At 37.7% G+C, this 17,114-nt stretch overlaps 1 protein-coding gene across 1 annotated transcript in view; it reads left to right on the top strand.

The window, feature by feature from the left end:
• WDR27 (WD repeat domain 27) overlaps positions 1–17,114 on the top strand; it is an 83,727-nt gene that overhangs the window by 345 nt on the left and 66,268 nt on the right. The window contains exons 2-11 of the mRNA XM_074144663.1: positions 705–846; positions 2,853–2,977; positions 3,455–3,568; positions 6,189–6,240; positions 7,357–7,427; positions 8,309–8,423; positions 9,728–9,860; positions 13,400–13,503; positions 13,923–13,990; positions 14,918–15,051. Of these exons, the coding sequence (XP_074000764.1) occupies positions 705–846; positions 2,853–2,977; positions 3,455–3,568; positions 6,189–6,240; positions 7,357–7,427; positions 8,309–8,423; positions 9,728–9,860; positions 13,400–13,503; positions 13,923–13,990; positions 14,918–15,051 (1,058 nt within the window). The remainder of the gene's footprint in view (positions 1–704; positions 847–2,852; positions 2,978–3,454; positions 3,569–6,188; positions 6,241–7,356; positions 7,428–8,308; positions 8,424–9,727; positions 9,861–13,399; positions 13,504–13,922; positions 13,991–14,917; positions 15,052–17,114) is intronic.

Here is a 17,114-nt window from a genome sequence, read left to right as displayed (position 1 = left end):
ATATAAGCTATTGTAGTGGGCTGACCCTGGCTGGCAGCTAAGCCAACACCCAGTCTCCTGCTCACTCCTTCTCAGCGGGGTGAGGGAGAGAATAGGATGGGGAAAAGTGAGAAAAAATCCTGGGTCCAGATAAAGATAATTGAAGGAGTGAAGGAAAGAAAAAAAAAGAAGTGATACTCATCACCTCCTACAAGCCGACCAATCCCCGGGCTTCAAGCAATGGTTGGCTTAGAACACAACCCCTCAGCGCCCCAGCACCTTCTTCATCCAGTGCCTCAGTTTTATTGCTGACACAATATCATATGGTTGGGAATATCTCTTTGCCACTTCAGGTCAGCTGTCCTGACTCTACCCCCTCCCACTCTCTTGTGCACCCCCAGCCTGTTTGCTGGGGAGCTGGGACAGAGTGGGAAAAAGTGAAAGCCTTGATGCTGTGGAAGCATTGTTTGGCAACAGCCAAAATATTGGTGTGTTATCAACACTTTTTATGTGACAAAATCCAAAGCACTGCCCCATGCAAGATGCTATGAAGTTAACTCCATCCCAGACAGACCCAGCACAGCTACACTGTAGTTGATTAAGTGATATTGAAACAGTAAAGAAAAAATAGTTGTTTTGATAATGTTATCCATTTGTAGTTTTTTATTGTTCATAATCTTAGCTTGAAGTGACTCATTTAACTCTTCTTTATCTGCATTTGTCAGCCATTACGATTGTCAGGACATCATTACTCAATTTCTGCGGTGTCGTTTGGAAGTAAACCCAATCCACTTCTTGTCTGCTCTGCTTCTCATGAACGTGTAATAGTGTGGGATCTTGATGAATGCACACAGAAAGTGCAAGAAGGTAGAGTATTATTCATATAACATACATATTATATATCTAAAAAAGGAAGTGATGCAAAAGCAATCACTCACCACCTCCTACAAGCAATGCCCAGCCAGTCTCCAATCAATGGCCACCTTAGAAGACAACTCCCCAAGACCTCTTTTTCTTCCACTACTAATGTAGTAAGAAGTTTGCTATTTCGGAGTAGCATGCGTTAGCCACTCAGATTCAGAAGCCCTAACAGGGACAAATAGCACTTTATTTCTCTGTTGCTCTTCTTCGGCAATACCTAACTGAATCAGGCCCGTAGTACAACCAGCCTTGTCACCATACCTTCCAGAAGACCCCGCGTTAGCAACGGCCGCGCTCCCGAGCGCCCACCGGCCCGCAGCCCCGGGGGGTGCAGCCCCCGCCGCGGCGCGGTGTGAGGCCGGGGGTGCCAGGCGCCAGTGGAAGGCCCCGGGAGCTGGCCAAGGTGCTGTGCGGGACCAGGCTACTGCGGGCAACCTCGGAGGAAGCGCAGAGAAGCATTGCAAAGGCAGCGTGAAATAAAGGCTGTGAAATAAAAGACACTGCAAAATTTTTAATCATATCAGCACTACATAACTAAGCACAAAATGCCAAGATAACTAAATGCTACTCATTCTGGAATATCTGTAGAACTAGTGTTTTCTATCCTGCTTTTTTCTGGTCCTGCCTCTCCTTCTGCCTCTGTCTGGAATACTGTTGTCACATGTGTGGAGGAGCAAGGCAAGTATCTGATTTGGGAGGAGAACGCATGAGTGAAAGAGAGTTATGATGACCTAACACAACGAAAGCAGAAGTTCTACTCCACAATGAATTTGCAAATCTACATATTATGAAAATTAATGTTGTAAAGTGAACACTTTAAGTGCTTTTAAAATAAATGTCATTATTACTTTTTAATCCATGTAAGAGTAACATAGAGAAAAATGGAAGCTAGAAATAGACAGTTAGTAGCAGACAAAGAGTTTGTGTAGTTTTAATACAGAGACATTTGAAAGCCAGATTCTCTGCTGCTGCTCTCTCTTTCTCTTTTCCTCTCTATCCACAGGCACTTCAGCAGATGCTGTGTAGTCTTTCTCTCCCCAAACTGTGCTCTGCACAGTCTTGGCATGTTTTCTGTGAGAGAGAAAGTTAGGGAGTTATTTGTGTCATCCATCTCTCCATCCTGGTAGATCTTGACACATTAATCAATTGTAGAAACACTTCACAGCATCTAGGATAAAATCTAGAAAAGGACACATATAGTTGTTGTGCCTGTATCCTAGTTAATTTGTTGCCTTTGAAATGCTAAAATTTAATGAGATGTCCAAAATCTCCTCACATAGTTAAATGTGGCATCATAAAATAGGGATCTACAGAAACCAGCCTGCTTGAACCAGTGAGATGACCAGAATGAAGGCACACAGAGAGGGTTGAAACATGAGCCTGTTCTCAAAACTAGTCTTATCATCTGACTCTGTAATTGTATTTAGCGGCGTACTTCCTCTTTCAGCCCTTTTCCACAGAAGAATTAAAACCAAGAGAAGGAAAGTCCTTCTTGCTTGATGGCTGAGTGGCTGAGATATTCTCCTGGAAAAGTATTTTTCAAATTAAAAAAAAAAAAAGCTGTTTTACTGGGCTTTAGTTAGGATTTCTTGCCTCCAAAATGAACGTGGCTCTACTGGGTTCCTTGGACATATCAGCCTACTCCAAAAATCCTGTCCCTGACAGTTTTCTATGGAAGTATGATTTGATGGGCACACTTATTCTTAGTATCTCAAAGAGTATCAGATCAAATCTAGGCAACAAGGCAGAGGGAGGAATCCTGCTTGTGCATTGTTCTGTGCTTTGCTTTCCAATAGCTGGATATAATTAAACTGTGGGTTGTTCTGTGCATCTTCCTGACAGAAACTGGGATAGCACTGTGGATAGCTAACTGCTATGCAAAGTTTCTAAGAATCTCATTGCACCAGAATTTTATATTTCATTGAGTCTCAATAACAATAAAATTGCTGCAGGGTTATCACCTCGAGGAATTGTTATAGGAACTCTTTTGGGAATGGTGCTTCATGTAAGATTTGGTCCGGATGATCAACAAGTGGCAGTATGTGCTGGAAATTGCATCTACATGTTAAGTGCAAAGGTGAGATATCATTCTTTGTAGCCATGGTGCTGGTATTTCTTTAACTTATTCACTTTCAAATAAAATAATGATACAGAAATGCCAGTATAATTAAGCAAAAACATTCATTTTTTTCACAGAGATGAAAATAAGTTTGAATTAATGCTTGATCATAGAATCATATAACAGACTGAAGAATTTATTAAAAAAATTGAAATGAAAAATCTCAATAACTTAGAAGAAGAAAACATTCTGAGGGCATCTGAAAAATTACTCCTATATCAGTCATTCTGAAGAGGCAAATGTAATGTGTAGTGGTTTTGCCAGCAGGATGATATACGGGGCTGCAGTTTCTGGAAGAAAAATCTTATTGAATTAATATTTTGTATCGGAACCTGACAATTTTTAGCAACAGTTATTAATTATTATAACATTTAACTAATTTTAATTTTTATTTTGAAAACTAATCTGTTTTTATTTTGACTTGACTAATCACAGAATGAAGCTGTACTAGCTGAATTGGATGGCCACCAGGCTCCAGTGACTGCTGCTGAGTTTTGCACATGGGAGAAAAGTATGCTTATATCAGTGTCAGAAGACAGAACCTTTAAGGCAAGGAAATTGTAGAGCTGCACTTTAAAAAAATATAATTTAGTGAACGTGATGTGGTCTTTTTTCCTTTTAAATATTTTCTGAAGATTAAACAAAAAACATCTTTGACTTCATAGAGATCAGGACATTGTTCTTAGAGTTGCTTGGGAAATTATTGTAATAATTATTTACTCTTTTTGAAAAGAACAATGCAGGTTTTGTATATTCAAAACTTTCTACAGTGAAGCGTTAACTTTGGTGATTATTATAATCTGCCAAGGGGAAATAAAATAAAATAAAATATTTTTATCAGTTTGGCTGTAATTGAAATGTTTCAGGTATGCTGAACCGAATGAAAGAATTTCACTTTGAGTCTGCTGACATTGATTGCAATTTTTGCTTTTGAGAATTTTGAGCTATTGCATGCAGTTGGGTGGGTTATTGCACACTGGTAGGATTTTTTGCCAGGTAATATCTTATACAATGACACCATGGATTGCTGCTGCTGTACATGACAACAATTGAAGACAACTTAGATAGTAAGGGGAAACAAGGAGCCTGAGTGAACCCAGATTTATCTTCCAGGAGATACTGGGGTGGGTACCTTGATTAGATATAGTTTAGTTTACTACTGATCATAGAGGGTTCTGGAGAACAAGTCCTATGAGGAGAGGCTGAGGGAACTGGGCATGTTTAGTTTGGAGAAGAGGAGGCTGAGGGGAGACCTCATTGCCCTCTACAACTACCTGAAAGGAAACTGTAGAGAGGCGGGGGTTGGCCTCTTCTCCCAAGGGAATAATGACAGGACCAGAGGAAATGGTATGAAGCTGCGGCAAGGGAGGTTTAGATTAGATATTAGGAAGAATTACTTTACTGAAAGAGTGGTCAAGCACTGGAACAGCCTGCCCAGGGAGGTGGTGGAGTCACCATCCCTGGAGGTATTTAAGAAACATGTAGACGTGGCTCTTCAGGGCATGCTCTAGTGCCTGGGATTGTTGGTTTGTGGTGGGGTGTTGTGTGTGAGGTTGTGGGTGTGGGGTTTAGTTGGTGGGTGCTTTTTTTTTTTTTTTCTTTTTTTGGGGGGGGTGTTGTTGTTTGTTTGGTTTTGCGTGTTGTGTTTTTTTGTTTGTGTTTTTTTTTTTAATGTGGTTGGACTCGATGATCTCAAAGGTCCCTTCCAACCACTAAGATTCTGTGATTTCTGTGATTTCTGTGATTTCTGTGATTGCCCTCTATGTGATTCTAAACATAGCCCAACATTTGGTTCTACAAGCTAAAGTAAAGTTAAGGTTTGCTGTATCAAAGATTGTTTTTTGGTTGTGCCTTTTTTTTCCCTAAATTCAATTTTTATGTAACTGTTCTGGAGACAATGTGGTTTTGATTTTTGTCCTGGTCTTGACAAAAAAAAAAAAAAAAACCCAAAGATTTAATTGGAATTTTAGGAAATAGTTATAATTCTGACTTTCTGATTGATTGCTTCTTATTTAGTTTATGTTGATCTAAGAAATTAAATCAAGGTAATAATAACTGAAGGAAAAGATATATATGCTTCTTCATATTAGTTTAATGAAGACTTGATAAAATACACAAAATCCTAATGAATAAGGGGTTTTTTTGTTTGTTTGTTTTTAACTTGATAAATTTAGGGACTAAAATGACAATCAAATGAAAATATTTTGCAAGCCTCTCAAGTAATTTAGTAAGTCAGTTTTCAAGTTTTATTTTCTCTGCCTGATTGTGCTGATCAGGGGTAATTTCCTAAGGGCAGCCATGCTGGATTCTGTGATAGTTGGCTCCTGTGATTGCAGGACTTGAAGTGTCCAAAACCTTATACTCCTCTAGTCCTTTTAGTTGACTAAAGAAGTGAAACAGATGAGAATCTCTTCAGATAAATTTGTGAAACAAGGTCTTAGGAAACAGCTTTTCAGAAGGATGATGTTTACATTCAGAGAGAAATGAAACATGAACACAGAGGAAAGTTTGGGAGCTAAACAGAGGCTCACAGCCATGTTTAGAAAGCAGCGACTGACTGGCTGTGATTTTTTCAATCTCAGCTGTGATAGCTATGATAAATGTAGTGAAAGTACTTGTGGAGATGATGGCTCATAGATGTAACAACATGAGAGAAAAAATTTTGTTTTAGTTAGGTTTCTTAATCAACTATTAAGCATAGAATGTGTCACTCGGAAACAGTCATGTTAATAATGAAAGTTGACTTATATGTGGGTCTATAGGTCATAATAAGTATCATTATTGTTAATAATGACCTCTTATCCCAGAGCTCAATATGAAAATTGTGAAATTATGCAAGTTCCCCATGTGAAATCTAGAACCAGTTCAAGTATGTCTGTTCATTAATTTAGCTAAATTCATCAAGAGATCAACCTAAGAAAATATGATAAAAAGCACATCTAATTACTTTGTGAATCCATACCAGATGAGTTTCACCTGTTTCACTGTGGATACTTATCAATTAAACAAAGCCCTACATAGTTAGAAAAACAAGCTGGGAAAAAATCCTTACCATATTGTATCACTTTCAACGGCTGCATTTTTCTGTTTTCACCACATGATGGCCATTGAAGTTTGCGTTTTCCTTAAAAATCTCAGTAGGTGCCTGTCTTTTTTTTTTTCTCTAAAGGTGTGGGACTATTCTACTGGCCAGTTAATATATCAGTCAGGAGTATTAACAGGTAAGTTGTTTATTTTTATACATACTTTTTCATAGCAAAAAAAAAATCCTTTCTCATTAAACAATAACATAGAATTATTATAGAAGTTTTTAGTTGATTTAGTGAAAACAATTCCATTAGACTAGGTAGTAGTAAATATATTTTCCTTTAAAGTGTACTTCTGCGTAGATAGTTTTAATGTATTTTCATAAACAGCTCTTTTTGTCCAGGGTGTGCATGTAACTTGCCATTTACTGAGATATACAAATGAAGCTCTCTTGTTTTGTAGGTACAGTTCTACCGTTTCTGTACTACATGCTTCTTTTCTTTCAAGTTTTGTATATGACACAGAAGGAAATACTATACCATATGTAGATCTATCAGCAGTGTCTGCAGCTGACATATACTTACTCTAAAAGTGAAAACTACTTTTGAGAAAAGATAAAAGCAAGAGGAGAGAAGAGGAGGAGGGCAAGCATTGTCTCCAGTGCAGCAGAAACCCCCCTTCCAATAGCATTTTTCCTTCAGGAACCACATAATTTTCAACAGGACCTGCTCAAGCTCCCCTTTGGTTGTTCCTGCTTGTGGTGCTATTAGTGGTGATTGGAGCACACACTGAGGGAATGAGCTGCATGGAGATTGGTTGTTAAGCTTGTGCATACATATTATTGGATGACCTCATGTAAACTAAAAGCTAAAACCACATGGTAGAAAAGGAGAGGAAGAAGGGGTGATTCCCTCCTGGTTGCCTGCGGCAATTGCTTCCCTTGAAAACCTGCCCTAACCACAATATCAAGGTTTGCAGGTGTAAGGCCATGAGACTAACAACATGGGAACAACAAGGCAAAACTCTTGCTACAGGTGCTCTGAAAACCTTGCCACAGCAGCTTGGGTGAAAGGCTGCAGAAAGCCACTGCCATGGCAGCTCAGGTGGAAGGCAGGCCACAGACCTGCAAATGGAAAGCCCTGAGCAGCACAAAGGCTAAGGCACATGAAACTTTGTGCACTATAAGAATTGCAGTCAGGATTTTTTTCACCTGTCTTTACGAATAGGAGGATTCAATTTTTAGTCATGTATTGTAATTAAATATCTGATTTGTGTCTACTTTGGAAATAATTTTATCTTTTTTGAAACAGCATTTCCTTTGTTAAGTCTTCTAATTGATGAAAAAAATAAACAGATGATCACTGGATGTGCTGAGGGACAGGTAAGAATTACCCATTAAACTTAGTCTTTATGTCAAAACAGTCAACTATTACTAATGTATCTGTCTATAAAAAAGCTTCATAATCTGCATATGTTTTGAACCGATACAATAGTTATTTTAGTAAGCATAATTCAATGCTTTGAGCATAAACCGTATATGGTATATAAGATCTCTATTACAAAATGGAAACCTTTTCCTGAAAACCAGGAAAGCTTTTAAGAGCACAATCAGTGGTTATATAAGAAGAGTACACTGAGAGGCTATAAATATGTCTGTTTTAAAAGAAAAAAGGTGAAAAATAGAATTCTCCTATTTTGGCCAAGGAATGAAACACGTGATAATAAATGGAAGAGACTATGATTTCAGCATGTTGGAATTCTAATCAAAATGTGATGAAGGTGAATATGCGTCCCACCTCCTCTTTAATTTAGTGTTAATATTATATTTACATGAGATTTTCCAGCTGTTTCCCTTCAGTGTTACTGTTCAGTGTATTGTGAAGAAAATTAAAGATTTAACTATAGTGGTGCTTGAAAAGAGAAAGGTATAAATGAAATTGATCTACATGACTCAGTGAGCAATTACATGCAGGTTACCTGTGACTTTTAATTGTGGGAAGTAGCCTATGGGGAGTTTTTTCCAAGACATAAACATGTGGGAATTAGATGCGTAGTTCAAATTGATAGTGGTTAATATTGAATATATCCTTTGATAATCTTGGAGACGCATGTAATTGAATTTCTGGTCCAAGGTGAGATTCCAGATACAAAAATTCATTAGTTACATCAACATTTTTAAATATTGGACCTTTAATTTGTGTTCATGTAAACTGTATGTTTAGTGTCAAAAGGTTACTGCAATTGTTTTTCTTTTTCTTACAGCTTTGGATCTTCAGTTTAATCACTGATCATAATTACCGTTGCATAGCACTTATCAACCTAAAGAAAGAGCAAGAGAAATTCTGTAGTAAAGTGTGGAAATCTGGAAAAGAAATAGGTAGCACAGTGCTCCTAGAATGCTGTTTATGGTATATTCTAGTTGTTATTGGCTACTGATGGTATGCTTTTTATATCATGAGAATTTATTATAAGTGATAGAGTTATGAGTCTCAGACTGTGGCACAGAATTCTCACTGAAGCTGATATGAAGTTCAGTATTGGCATATCTGGAAAGAATTATGCATGTATGTCTGTAATAAAATCTTGGCCAATGCAACTGCTTATAAAACATGATGAGCATGATGTGAACTATTAAGTATTTGGGTTTTATTGAATTCGTTGTGCAAGGCTTCAGTAAGAACAGAATCAGTGCCTAAAAATTCATCTATTGTCTAAATGGAGTACCATTTTTCAGTTACCTTTGATGCTTCCAGGAATCTCTTTTTTTATTTTTTATTTTAAATCCGTACCAGTACCTCCATGATATGATACTTCTCTGGCTGTGGTATTTCTAGTGGTAACAGAGAATACTTAAAAGGCTTTAAAGACTGCACTGGCAACCTGATTTCATGTTCCCAAATGAGACATTCGGACTACCTGCACATTAGCTGAAGTGAGTTGAGATCCTCCTAAAGGCAAACAAAAGGGAGCTTTCTTTAGGGAAAGGGAGATCTGGTTTCTCTTGCTTGCTCTTTTTCTGGCTTCAATGACTGTTGCATTCTTAGCTGCTTAGGGTTCCAGCTTCAGTAATCCTAAACTCCTAACCTAATGGGAAAGACTGCTACATTTCTTGTTATTATTTATATTTAAGATATACGATGTTGCTTTCATCTTTGGGTGTTTGAAAGAGAGTGATGTAGTGTCTGTGCCTAATGCTGAATTCACCGCTAGTAGTTCCTAGGCGTGAACTGCACATGCATAATGGATTGGAGACTCCTTGGGAAGATGAAACTGAGGTGTCTTTCCATCTTGTTTTTGGATTATATTGTAACTTTAATGTCAAAGAAATTTTCAAGCTAAGCGGAAAGGTACCCAGTGTATTTAAGAGTTGTTGGAATATGGCTTTCAGAGTCACTTTTTGAGATGAACACACCTAAATTCCACCAACTTCTTTTCAGTCCTTAAGTAGGCTATTTAGAGTTAATGTATTTGGAAGAAGATGGTAGTAAAAATAACATAATGATGAGGAAAGATATTTCAAGAGAGCTGGCTCTTAAGATATATCCATCTTTTGAAATAGAAACTTCTTGAATGTGGTCTTAGTTCAAGCTACTTTACTACTTCTAATTCTCTCTTAAATCCTATCTGTTTCCCTTATTTCATTGTTTTTTGATAGCTAGTACTGTTGATTGTCTTTCTTAGGTAAAGGGAGAAATACTTCCAAGCTCTGCAAAACAAAGAACACGAGACCAGAAAGATCAGTAGAAACATCATTGCCTATCCTCTTAATTGAACACTGTGACTTTTTAGTGTGTTTCCATAATGAAGAAAACATGTAAGTCCTTTAAAATGACACGAAGTATTTGGCTTGAATCTACTCCTAGGAGTTCCTATTGGTTTCACTGCAACTTATTATTTTTTTAAAAATGCGAAAGAATGAATTTAGTGATCTGCAAGTTTTGGTGGCCTACTCTTAGGCAGATAATATACATAAACTGTTACAAAGTTAAAACTGGTTTCTAGTCTGAAAAATAATTTTATAAAAATGGCATTGGGAAAAGCCATTTTAGCATCTATTGATACTAATTGATCAGGGAAGATCAATTAAAAAAAATAAGAGGCCAAGTGGAATGAAAAGGCCATATTTATTTGGCCAAACTTTGCTTTCCTAAGGAAGTAAGTCTGATGTGGTCACTGTGTGCCTGTGTCAGTTTGCCTTCCAAATTTAAATAACTTTTGAACTACATAACCTGTTCTAGCCAAACGTCTGTCACAGAGACAGGCATTTCAAATCATGATATTTTTACTCCCTCCCATGGAATTGGTTGGCCAGGTAGAGGAGAGACACCTAAATTAATCTTTATATTGCTTTTCTTTCCTGAAGAGAAGTTTAACCATATTATAAGGCACCTGGGGATCTGTTCAGGATACTGCCACAAGAACTGTTTCACAGAAAAACTTGTTTTTGTTGTTACTTATAATTGTCATTTGGATAAATTTATCAGCCACATCATGTTTTAGGAAACACTTGTTACACCCTTTGTCTATGGTGGGCTATACATGCATAACTGATTAATCCTCTGGTTAGATATATAAACAACTTTTGATAAACTGTGACGAAAAATACCCAGCAGTCCTGGATCATTTTGTTTGTCTTTATGTCAATTTGAAGTACCTATTAACAGTTATTTTCACGATGCCTACATTTTCAGAAGGACTACCATTGAGAGGAAGGAAATGGTGATTTTAAAGATGTACATCTCAGACATACTTTAATGGAATGTCAGAACTTTAAGGCCAGAAGATGAATTATTACAGTTAGTCTTTTTGCTTGTATAATACAACTCTCAAATCAACAAAACTTCATCTTCTTCAAAACTGTAGGTTTTATTTGAACTACAGCACATCTTTAAAAATGTCTCATTTTCCAGTGATGAAGATTGCACTATATCTCTAGTTAAGTTGTTCCAGCAACTGATTCATTCCATTTTATTCTTTATCTGAATTACCCTATTTTCATGTACAGTTATTGGCTCTAGAATCAGCTACTATCAAGTTCCCTCCTTGCATAGCAAATTATAGCTCATGAACAAATTATCTTTATGCTTCCAGATAAAATAATTTGCACCTTGTATAAGGCATGATTCCTGTAACATTTTTAGCTTTTGAACTTTTTCTGAAATTTAGATTTAATTTCTTTTTCAATCTCCTTTTTGGACATGGTTGCCTGAAATGGATCCACAGTAAAAGGTTAATTGAAATAATTTTCTGAATTGAGATAACATCACTTTCCAGTACCCACCTGGCATTGTACATCTAAGGACTATTTACGCTTTCAGCTATTGCATCAGAGTTGGAGGTTTTCTTTTGCTTATAAACAACCATGACCATTAAATTCTTACTATTAAACCAGTTCCATTAGCTTTTAGTTTTAGAGTTTTATATTTAGAAGTATTTTTTTTCTTTAATTTTTTAAGTTACCATGTATTGGTTTTAGCAGGTGGTTCAGATTTGTCTGAACTGAGGAATCCCTGTTTTACCAGTTTTCCTGCCTGTAATGAAATGCAACAATGAAACATTTTTGCAACACTGATGTGCAAAACGTTATGGGTCTCATGCTTCCCAAGATTTTTGACTTGAGTAATTTCATCACAGTGGATGGCATTTTATTATTGTAAAGTAGTTGTGAGAACAACTTCCTGCATATATCAGTTATCATTGTTCATTGTAACTTGATAATGCCATTTCCTTACAAATAATTCAAAGAATTCACAAATTAAATCAGTCTCTTACTACCATGCATGAAAGTAGTGGAAACCACAAATAAAACTATGCGGAGCACATAGAAGTATCACAAACTAGAATTGAAACTGTCTTTCCTCATCTGCTTTTGTATTTGACTGTTTTGGGGTTTTTTGTTTTTGTTTTGTTTTGGTTTTTTTTTTTTTTACTAAAAAGTATTAAGCCACTCTGAGTATTTTTATGCCAAGTTTCAGCTTTATGTTTTTCCATACCCTTATTTCAACTCTCGTAGTCTGACTTTACAAAGCAAACCAATAAGTCTCTGCACTCTTATTTGGAAAATGTATTAAATTGTTCTTGTGGCTTAACTCCAGCCGGCAACTAGGACCATGTGGCTGTTCACTCCCTCCCACCTCCCCGATAGCCCCTTCCTGAGAAGAATAGGGAAAAGAGGGAGAAAAAGGAGAATAAAAATCTTGTGGGTTAAGGTAAAGACAGTATAATGGCACAGTAGCAGAAGAGATTAATAATAGTAATAAAGAATATACAAAATAAAGTGATGCAATGCAATTGCTCTCATGACCTGATGCTTGATTGCCCAGCTGGTTCTGAGCAGTGATCGTGGGTTCCTGCTCCCTATACGACCCCCATTTATATACTGAGCATGGCATGTATGGAATATTCCTTTGGCCAGCTTTTCCTGTCTGTGCTCCCTCTCAGCTTCTATGGGAAGCTGAAAAAGTCCTTGACTTAATATAAACATTACTATGCAACAACTACAACAATAAGTGTTATCTCATTGTTACTCTCATAGTAAATGCAAAACACAACGGCTAGGAGGAGGAAAATTAACTGTCCCAGCTGAAACCAGGACATTGACCATGATGTCTTTTTGTTAACTGTGGCATTTTTAGTTTTTGAGGATGGCAACCGTTATATTGTTGTAATCGTATGCTTGATAACATTTCTCTTCTGTGAGGGTCTTGACTGAAATTGTAAAAAGTTGGTCTGCTCTGTGGTGTTTGAAAAGGCTGAATTTCATTACCTAGCTGCAATACGACTGCCACTAAGCACACACTGAGACAGACATTCCAGGCTTGTCTGTTTTTTCCCCCTTCGTTTTTGCTGTTTTTTCTCTTATACTGTAACTATGTACAAACACACCTTCGATTTCACTGCTTTTTGTATCTTCATATTACATATTCATAAACATAAGATTATATATGGATTTGCCTCTTTGTTTGAATTTAGTCTTTGTGCATACAGTGCTTTTGCAGCATCTTTGTGCTACAAACATAAGTAATTTTTGAAGAAAAGTATGTCCTATACTGTTTTAGACTTGCCATGAGCACTTCCCATAAATCAAGGATTCTGTTCTGTTCTTAGCTTTCACAGCTTCGCCATTTGATTGAAACTTTTTACTTTGAGCTGCAGATTTAAACAAAACAAAAAAATCTGTAAATTTAAAATCTTTTTTTTTTTTTTGATGTGTTTATTATTCTTGTTGTCCTGGGATTGGGTAACAAGTATTAAAAAAAAACAAAACCAAAACAAAACAGTTGCTGTGTCTTGCATGGTAATAAGTAAAACTTCTTTATCATTCTCAGATAATTTTTTCTCCCTTTTTAATAGATCTTCTGCCCTGAATACTACCTATTTTTGGATAGGAACCTCCACTGGCTTGTTAATAATTAATTTGGCAAACTTTGAATTAGAAGGTTTTTTATCCTACAAAGGTATGATAATAAAATATCTGACCACACCATAATGTGATTGCTTTCTTTTGTTATCTGATATAAATAGGATAAGAATGTTTGTGGAATAGCAGAATACAGTAGAGACTAAGTGGGGTTTTTTAAATATTTTTTCTAGTTATTTCTAGCTGACTTGTCCCAGAAGATGTGTTGACACTAGATTTCTGTAGTGGCTAGCAATGATTTTTTATCTGATTTTGCAGTTTATGAGAGTTAATACAAGGAATGTTATTCTAGTCCTACTTTATAATGTGGGGGTAAGCTAGAAGGATGTACACTGAAGACAGTGGGTTATCATGGTGTCGAATTAGTATAAGTAATTTTTTTTTCCTGTTTTAGTGATAGTTTTTTCTTTTGAAATGCAAATACAATTTTATAGCACTATGTTCTTTTTGGCAAAGATTACAGTGACCTCAGCATTCGGTTTGCTGGATCGTGTGCATTAGCACGGAAGGCAGTTAATGGAAAGGTAAGTATACAGTAAACTGATGTAATGAGTATTTACATTTCCAGTTATTTTCAATAAATATTAATTATGCATTTTGTTTACAGACTAATGTACACATTTGTTTTGCTTGATGTGAATTAAACAGTAGTTTCTCTGGAGAGAGTTGATTCTTCTTTATGGAATGTGCTAGTTTACATATCTGGGTAGTTTTAAAGGTTTCACAGTTTGTGTGCTGTCCAAAGTGATTAATGAGCAAAAAGTGAATTGTTTTTTATGTTGTTAAGTGTGTACTTTGAATGTCAAGAATGACCATAGGGAGAACAGAGGCAATCTTTTCAGGGAAAAAAGATGCAAGCATTGTTACACTTTGTTTCTCAAAAAAATGTTAGGATGGACTGCTTCTGAACCCTTCCAAGAAATCAGTGAAAACTATTTGAGTTGTGAGAAAATTTCTGTGGAAAGTCACTAAAAGTGCTTTTAAGGAAGTGAAAGGCATTCTTGCTTGTATACTCCATATTTTATGTTACAGTTTTCCTACAGAAGCGAGCTGATTCTAGGTCTTCTTACATATTTAATACAATAGAGTTTTGTTTTAAATTCAGTTCTTAGCATGTTCTCAGCCTGTCTCTGAAACCAATCTTTCTTCCATGTGTGCTTCTTTTCTCACAACTCTAACGCAGAAATAAGTCTATTGTAGAAGAGATTGGAACTGTGACTGTTAGGTATGCAAGTCTGTTAAGACGCATTTAAGCAACATAAGCCTATTTTTGAAATATAGCATTAACCACTTTTTACTGGTTAATGCTCTGCAAGACTAAACCCATGGATATTTTTGACTAATTTTCATAAATGACACGATGTGATTTCATTTTCCATTATAAATGCTTCAGTGTTGGAGCTTAAATTATGAAGTAAATGGAGTGTTATTTTATGGTATAATTGCTGCAGGTTTTATGCTTGATCACCTCAATGTTTGAAGATATGATTGCTGTGTTGGAAGTTAACCTTGCTGGATTGGTGAGAACTCAGCAGAGTGATTTTCTACTATGTGGAAACAAAAAAAGTCTATCAGTTATTGCCAGGTACAGAGTAACTTTAAATGTTTTTTTACTTCTTTCCTCTGAGTTGGATTATGCATTAGCTTCCCTGACTCTGAAGTGCATCAGATGGTCTTTTACAGTGCTATTTATTGACATGTTTTTTTTTTAACCTGTTTTCCTGTCATGTTTTAGTTGTATTGAGTGGGAGAAATCACAGAATGGTTGAGACTGTAAGACACCTCTGCAGGTTGTCGTGTCCAACCACCCTTCTCAAGCAAGGCCACCTAGAGCCAGTTGCCCGGCACCATGTAAAAGCGGATTTTGAATGTCTCCAGGGAAGGAGAATCCATTTTGTCTCTGGGCAACTGTGCCAGTGCTCAGTCACTCTCACAGCAAAAATATGTTTCCTGGTATACAAACAAAACCTCCTGTATTTCAGTTTTTGCCCATTGCCTCTTGTCCTTTCACTGGGCAGATAGCACAGAGCCTGACTGCCTTCCTTACAGCCATATACTGGTGCATAGGGCTGTGCCTCCCCAGCTGCAGGATTTTGCACTTTCCCATGTTGAGCTTCATGAGGTTGCTGTCAGCCCATTTCTCCAGCCTGTGGATATCTCTCTGGATGGCTACGCAACCTTCTGGTGTATCAGATACTCCTCTCAGTTTTGTGTCATCAGCAAACATGGTGAGGGTACACTCTGCTTTTTCATCCAGTTGTTAGAATCATAGAATCATCTAGGTTGGAGAAGATCTTGAAGATAATCGAGCCCAACTGTTTACACTGCCAGGTCCACCTCTAAACCACGCACCTAAGTGCCACATCTACACATCTTATAGTACCTCCAGGGATGGTCAATTCCACCACTTCCCTGGGCTGCCTGTTCCAATGCTTGACAAGACTTTAGGTGAAGAAATTTTTCCTAATATCCAATCTACCCCCCCTGCTTCCTGGTGCAACTTGAGGCCATTTTGTCTTGTTCTGTAGCTTGTTACTTGGGACAAGAGACTGACCCCCACCTCGCTACAGCCTCCTTTTCAGGTAGTTGTAGAGAGTGATGAGGTCTCCCCTCAGCCTCCTTTTCTTCAGGCTAAACAAGTCCAGTTCTCTCAGATGGTCCTCATAAGACTTGTGGTCTAGACCCTTCACCAGCTTCGTTGCCCTTCTCTGAACATGCTCCAGCACCTCAATGTCTTTCTTGTAGGGAGGGGCCCAAAACCGAACACAGTACTCTAGGTAGGGACTTACCAGTGCTGAGTACAGGGGGACAATCACTTCCCTAGTCCTGCTGGCCACACTGTTTCTGATACGGGCCAGGATGCTGTTGGTCTTGCCCTCCTGGGCACACTGCTGGCTTATATTCAGCTGGATGTTAACCAACACCCCCAGGTCCTTTTCCACCGGGCAGCTCTCCAGCCACTCTTCCCCAAGCCCATAGCCCTGCATGGGGTTGTTGTGACCCAAGTGCAGGACCCGGTACTTGGCCTTGTTGAACCTCATACCATTGGCTTCGGCCCATCAATCCAGCCTGTCCAGATCCCTCTGTAGAGCCATCCTATTCTCAAGCAGATCAACACTCCCACGCAACTTGATGTTGTCTGCAAACTTACTGAGGGTGCACTTGATCCCTTTGTCCAGTTCATTGCTAAAGATATTAAACTGGCCCCAGTACAACTCTTTGGGCCCAGTCATCCAGACAGTTTTTCACCCAGTGAAGAGTACACCCCTCTAAGCCATGAGCAGCCAGTTTCTCCAGCAGAATGCTGTGCAGAATGGTGTCAAAGCCTTTACTAAATTATTTTACTATTAATGCAGATGTTGAACGGAATTGGATCAGTAACTAGTGGACACCTGAGGTACTCTACTAGTTACTGGCCTCAGCCTCCAACTCGACTTTGTGCCAGTGATCACAGTGCCTGGGCCTGGCTGTTCAACTGCTTTTCAGTCCACCTTACTGTGTGCTCATCCAGCCCATACTTCATCAGCCTGTCTATCAGGAGACAGTGTGTAAATCCTTACTGAAGTTAAAGTAGGCAGTGTGTATATCCTTACTGAAGTTAAAGTAGACAATATCCACTGTTCTCCCTTCTACCAAGCCAGTCAGTTG

Source organism: Numenius arquata, chromosome 2 (genome assembly GCF_964106895.1).
Source record: "Numenius arquata chromosome 2, bNumArq3.hap1.1, whole genome shotgun sequence".
In the NCBI taxonomy this organism is placed as follows: Eukaryota; Metazoa; Chordata; class Aves; order Charadriiformes; family Scolopacidae; genus Numenius; species Numenius arquata.
The sequence above is the reverse complement of the archived record's forward strand: the minus strand, read 5'-3'. Positions and strand labels throughout refer to the sequence as shown.